The 6,058-nt window shown below is 43.3% G+C and overlaps 1 protein-coding gene across 1 annotated transcript in view; it reads right to left on the reverse strand.

Annotated features, from left to right (window-relative positions):
• The window catches only part of LOC116985385 (patched domain-containing protein 3-like), a 40,949-nt gene extending 39,728 nt beyond the window's left edge, over window positions 1–1,221 (reverse strand). Inside the window, exon 1 of the mRNA XM_033040177.1 lies at window positions 508–1,221. Within this exon, the coding sequence (XP_032896068.1) occupies window positions 508–1,221 (714 nt within the window). The remainder of the gene's footprint in view (window positions 1–507) is intronic.
• Window positions 1,222–6,058: the final 4,837 nt, after the last annotated feature.

Below are 6,058 nucleotides of genomic sequence, written 5' to 3' on the forward strand. Positions count from 1 at the left end.
ACCCCACCCCTCCCCCGTTGTTTTGTGTCAAATTAATAAAATGTAACATTTAAACTATTTAATATTTTGATACTTTTCTTTACATTTCTGAAATAGTGTCATTTCCTGAATGGAGGTTACGAAACAAAATGCATAAATTAAAATTATTTTTCCAGAAATAAGCCCGTCTTAATTGTGAAACAGATCTCCACTGACAGCATTAAAACAACAGTATCCAAATGAATCTAAAATGACAAGTGCAGTTCAAGTACTTATGTTAAAAAAGGAGGTATCAGCTTTTAAAATCGGAACTATTTGGATTATATTACATTTCAGTCACGCGGAAGAACGGTTTACTTAATTTTCAGGTTCATCTTCGTCTTCTGATTACAATTTCCAACAATACAATTTAGGTTAGCTAGAAATTGAATAACTATCAACTAATAAACACACCAAATTAAAACGGCAACAAATATCTTTTGGGAATTTCAACAAAGCGTAATGAATTGTTACCATTTCAAAATTTACCTTAATCCACTTCAAATCTGTCTTGGCAACTTCTTTCAGATACTCTAGAATCCACATTTCGACCGGAATTTGAAATTGCAAGTCGTCTTCTCTCAAGAAATAATCGATCTTAACTGCACGAGCTTTTTTAACTTTATTTCCATCTAACTCAATCCCGCCCAAAACAGACCCAACAAACGAGCCATTATTGTTAGGATATTCATACACAGAGGTCTCTACTAGAGCAGCGTTGCGGTTTATAAAAGTTAAAATAGGACTTGTGAAACAGAAACCACCAATTTTCGCACAAAGAGTATTGAAGTCATATTCAGTATAATTGTAAGTAACCTTTAAACTTTGGACCATTTTATCAAGTAATAAGATCTCTTCAAATGCCTTTTTGGTCAGTATGTTGTCCTCTTTAGCAACAGCGATGAAGGAAACGTACGCCCCTTCTGTGTAAAGCCTCGACGCCGAGAACGTGGCGAAATCCATGGGGAAATGCTCTCGGATAAACGCCCTTTCTACTTTCGCGTGACCTCGCAAAGGGGTAAACTGTTCTTCTATATTATTTGCTTCAGTTTCCTTAAACTTCATAAATCCTGCCCCAAGTACTACAGAAATTACAAGAGGACATAAAACAAACCAATATGGGTGCCGGCCCACGAATCTTCCAAGCTTCATAAAACCAATACGAAGAGGCCTTTCAACGCAATCTGTGTTACACGTCCTCATTTTTCCCCCAGGTCTTTGGTGTGACCTCACACTAAACCCGCAAACTGAGACAGACTGTCTGATTACACAAACGGTTCTTTTATAAGCACCGTCTGAGGTTTAGACCATAATACCCATCTCGTCTTTCGCGACCACAAACTACCAACACCCGGCTACCATTTTAAACCGCCGCCCTGTGATCAACAAACGGTGGCCCAGCCCAGCCCAGCTCGCGAGGCGTGGCGTGGCAGGTGGGTCGTCGTGACGTAGCGGGTGGGTCGCGTTGGGGCGTGGCGGGTGGGTTCGCGTTGACTTAGCGGGTGGGCGGGTCGCGTGCCGTTTGAATATTATAGCGGAGATGGCTGGAGCGACCTGGAGGCGCGAGCGCTGGCCGTTCCGTTCCATTTTGGGAGGTTGGACCAAAGCCAAAGATACTAGAGGAGCCTCCAAAGATTATAGAGCGGAGCTTTGAGAGTGACCCGTGCGCTCTCGGTAGGATGCACGACGTTAAATCCTTGTGGGGAATGGAAATCAGACGTTGCCTTTAAGTAAACACACTGAAATGCAGTTGTTGGTTTACCAAAAAACAGACATAAAGTGCCGGAGTAACTCAACTGGACAGGCAGCATTGTTTTGGAGGACCTGCTGAGTTACTCCAGCACTTTGTTCCTTTTTCATACTGTGAGAGAAGGGTTAATAGGGATGGTTGATGTATACTAGAACTCTGAAAAATATAACTTAGAAAGAAATAAGGTGTCAGCAGAAGCCAGACTGCTGGTAGAAGAAAGTAACAATATACAGGACAGAGGGAACTTCTAGATAAAGAAGTAACAGATAAAAACTCCAGCAGAAGCCTTTGACGTCAGGAGATGTTCCGAGACGTTTCTGGATGTTCTCGTGGGAATGTGGGCTTTATGTTATGATTGGACGAAGCTCGATGGGGATACATGAGGCAGTGACCATAGTGAAGAAAGGTATAAAAGATAGATACAACCTCCATTTTTGTGTGTCTCTAGAGGATGATAGAGGAGGGACACCCTTTTCTGCGCAGAAATGTAATAAAGGAAAACTTGTTTCTTTGATTTTGTCTCTGAAGAGTTTGTGATTGATTTTGAATCTCACGGATGGGGGCTCGGTTCCGGGATCAATTACTCCAGCCAGCTGACGGGAGTAGACTGACGAAGGGAAGGTGCACCCTGCTGAGTTCAGCAGTCTCAGACTCCTTGCTTGCCGCCAGCTGTTTGAGCAGTAGTATCCAGGACCACACAGAGAGACACGAGAAACAAGTGATAGTGTGGGAGTGGTTGGAAATCGCGAAAAGTCAATCGAGCAATTTCTGTGCACAGACCCAGGTAGGAACAATGACTAATAAAGTACTTCCTGGGTGATTGTAAAGACCTTGTGGTTATCGCCCTGAAGGATTCAGGGGGCTGCAAGGCAAACCCAGAAGGGAGGGGAAAAGGCTGTGAGCCAAATCCCCGCATTCTGCCCAATTGGGGCAAATGCTGGACCCTGGAGGGCAGGAAATACCCAGGGTTTGGAGAAGCCAACAATGATAAGGTATAGTCAGTTGGGGAAAATGCAGAGCTGCATATGGGCAGGAGATGTCCACGGAAAATGCAGAGCTGCATATGGGCAGGAGATGTCCACGGAAAATGCAGAGCCGGAGGGGGCCAAAATACCCAAGGGAAAGAGAAGACAGGGGCCGGGGTGGACGAAGATCACCCGGCCAACAAGACGGGGAGTCAAAGGGCAGAAGGGGAAGATAAGAAGTTCGGTAGAAATTAGACCCCTGAGGGAGGTACCTAGGAGAGGACCCTGAGGGGGAAGGGAGTTTGCCTCCTTGAAGATTCATTAGGTCTGACGAGAACAGTTAGATCAATTCCTGAGAGACAGGAAAATTCCTGAGACAGGATGATAAGGGAGTTACTCCCGAAAGTAGCAGATAAGAAGACGGCAGAGGCCGCGAAAGGGGGATGTGATAGAAGACGGCAAAGGCCGTGGGACAACAGTGCAGGCAGGGAGAAAATATTAATTGAATAATCTATTTGAAGTAAGAATGAAACGAAGTGATTTGTTTGAAAACCGGTTTGGAACAAATGGTTGAAATGAGCAAGTTGTAAAATTGAACACAGACGCCCCGTGGCGGAGGTGGGAATTCCCACAGTGTTTGGGCCGTGGGGGATTGCGAACAAGCTGCAAAAATTAACTCTTTGTATCCTGGTAACCTGAAAAAGAGAAGTTGTAAAAATCGTTTCTTGATGTTCTTTTAGATTTCTTGTCAGTAAAGTTAACTGGAAATAGGTTAATTGATGAAACATGACCAGCTTTTATGTTGTTTTATGGTAGACATTCAAGTTGAGAAACACAGACAGAGAGACAGTCAGACAGAGAGAGAGAGATTTTATTTATTTAGCGAATGCAAAGTCCTTTAGCCAAGCAGTTGCCTCTTGATCTGCTGTATGAAGGGTGACAAGTACTCCTTTGAGTCTTTGTTGAAGGCATGCTTCAATGATGTGTTGTAAGGGAGTGCCACAAGCACACCGTGGGGTTGGGCTGCTGCCCCATTTGTGAAGGCTGGCCAAGCAGGGGCCATGTCGTCCTGAATCTATTCAGCGTCGAGAAAGAGAGAGAGAGACACACATACACATACAGAAAGAGAGAGAGAGAGAGAGAGACAGACAGAGAAACAGAAGTAAGAGACGACAGATTATCCCTTGGAGCACCCATGAACTGAGAGGGCTAAAATTAAATTTAAAAAAAAAAAAAAAAATGGATTAGGGCTTTGGAGGAGGAGAACGTGGGACGATTGTTGGCCATGGAAGATTTGAAGGCACCATTGGTGAAGTGGTGGGAACCACTATGTAAATTGTTACAATGACCGGCAATAGACTACAAACATGGCCGCCGCTCACAAACTTACCGGCAACAGCGCCACCGTTAGGTCAGCTGCTGTTACTGCAGCCTGACTACCGGCTGCAGCGCCATCTTCTGGTTGGATGCCGTCACTGCAGCATGACTACCGGCCACAGCGCCATCTTCTGGTTGGATGCCGTCATGACCGAGGGTATGCAGGCCCCTCAGCAAATGTTACCCACTTAAGGTGAACCCCAAGGAACAAAGGGGAATGAAAAGGTGGAGAGTTGAAAATGAGCAAGAAATAGAAGGCAACCAGTTGATGAACATTATATTATGAACTATTGTGGTGGAAGCCATTCTTCTTAAAGTCAAGCAGAATCAGTAAACAGTTGCTCTCTGCGGTCAATGTCAATGAACAAAGCCCCTGGTTGAAAAGACTGAAATAAGTGATGAACTGACACAAGTGAGTCCTATGACGGAACCAAGCGGGGCCAGAGAATTACATGCCAATAATACATGTCTTGGGGAACTTTTCCTCGAAAAGTCCTATCAGGAGTGAAATTAATCTGGAGATGATAAGCCCTAACAGGACTGGGGTCCCCAAGAGCGAGGAAGGGATTTAAGGAAGGATGTCAAGAAAGGCTAGGATGAGGTAGGTTTTTTAAATTAGATGGGAAAGGCAGAGTTGAAAGTTGAGGGGGAACTTCTTTACTCAGAGAGTGGTAGCTGTGTGGAATGAGCTTCCAGTGAAGGTGGTGGAGGCAGGTTCGATTATATCATTTAAAAATAAATTGGATAGTTATATGGACGGGAAAGGAATGGAGGGTTATGGTCTCAGCGCAGGTATATGGGACTAGGGGAGAATACGTGTTCGGTACGGACTAGAAGGATCGAGATGGCCTGTTTCCGTGCTGTAATGGTTATATGGTTATACCCTTAGAAAGTATTTGCTGATGTGGACAATTTGTTGGTTTGTTCCACAAGTAAAGAGAGAGAGAGAGAGAAATACTTCAGAATATAAGACAGCAGATGATGACCTTGGGAAAGGCAGGATATAGTTCAGACTAGGTCGGAAAATATGTTGAAATTGTATGGTGAAACGGAAAAAGTACATGTCAAAGAAGTTAAATTAAAATGCAGACAAAGCAGCTGAAACAGCATCTGGAAGAGATATCCAGGGTAAGTCTGAATCAATTTAGGTATAAACACTAGAGTGTCGTTTATGATGAATAAGGTAATTAAGAGGTTTGGTAAACCTACAGAAATCAGCTTTGACAACGGATTGTTTTCATTTGATGAAAAGAATAAATGGAACATTTGTTTAATGCTCTTCCATTGGCACTGAAGAAATGTTGCATGCAAACTAACCAGCCGTGGGTGGCACAATGGAGAAGTCCCTGCATGGGGACCGAGTTTGGAACAGTTACAGATCAAATTTAAAAAAAAGTATATGAAACAGTTAATAATGATATACAAGTCTATTTATGAACAGGTAAAGTAAAAGCTGTCGGAGATGGACCAGGAGGAAGGACCCTTTAAACCTGAAGACAAGGTGTATGTATGAGTTTTCTAAATCACCGACCGATGTTCGTTTAGAAGGTTGAGATACCTAGTACAATTTCAATAATTACATGAGGGCTGTCCTGCAGGTACGAATAGATAATAGCCCTGAGGTAAGTGAACAAGAGGACAAAGAAGAGTAGAATATTGGAATATTGGTCCCACTTAGTCGTGTGTGTGTGTGCGTGTGTGCGCGCGTGCGTGCGTGTGTGCGTCTAGTGATTTGGCAAATTGCAAGGACTGTGCTATTCTGTCCACTTGATTATATATGTAGATTAGACATTCTGGTCAAATTGCATGTACTGGAAAGTCAAATTTTACCAGGACCACAACCCAAAATTTAGTCTATTACCCGAATGAACATCTGTTCACATACAAATTATGTTCTGTTTAAACACCATCAGATTTTCAAATATATTGATGTATTCATTTATTTGCA

Source organism: Amblyraja radiata, chromosome 2, assembly GCF_010909765.2.
Source record: "Amblyraja radiata isolate CabotCenter1 chromosome 2, sAmbRad1.1.pri, whole genome shotgun sequence".
Lineage (NCBI taxonomy): Eukaryota > Metazoa > Chordata > Chondrichthyes > Rajiformes > Rajidae > Amblyraja > Amblyraja radiata.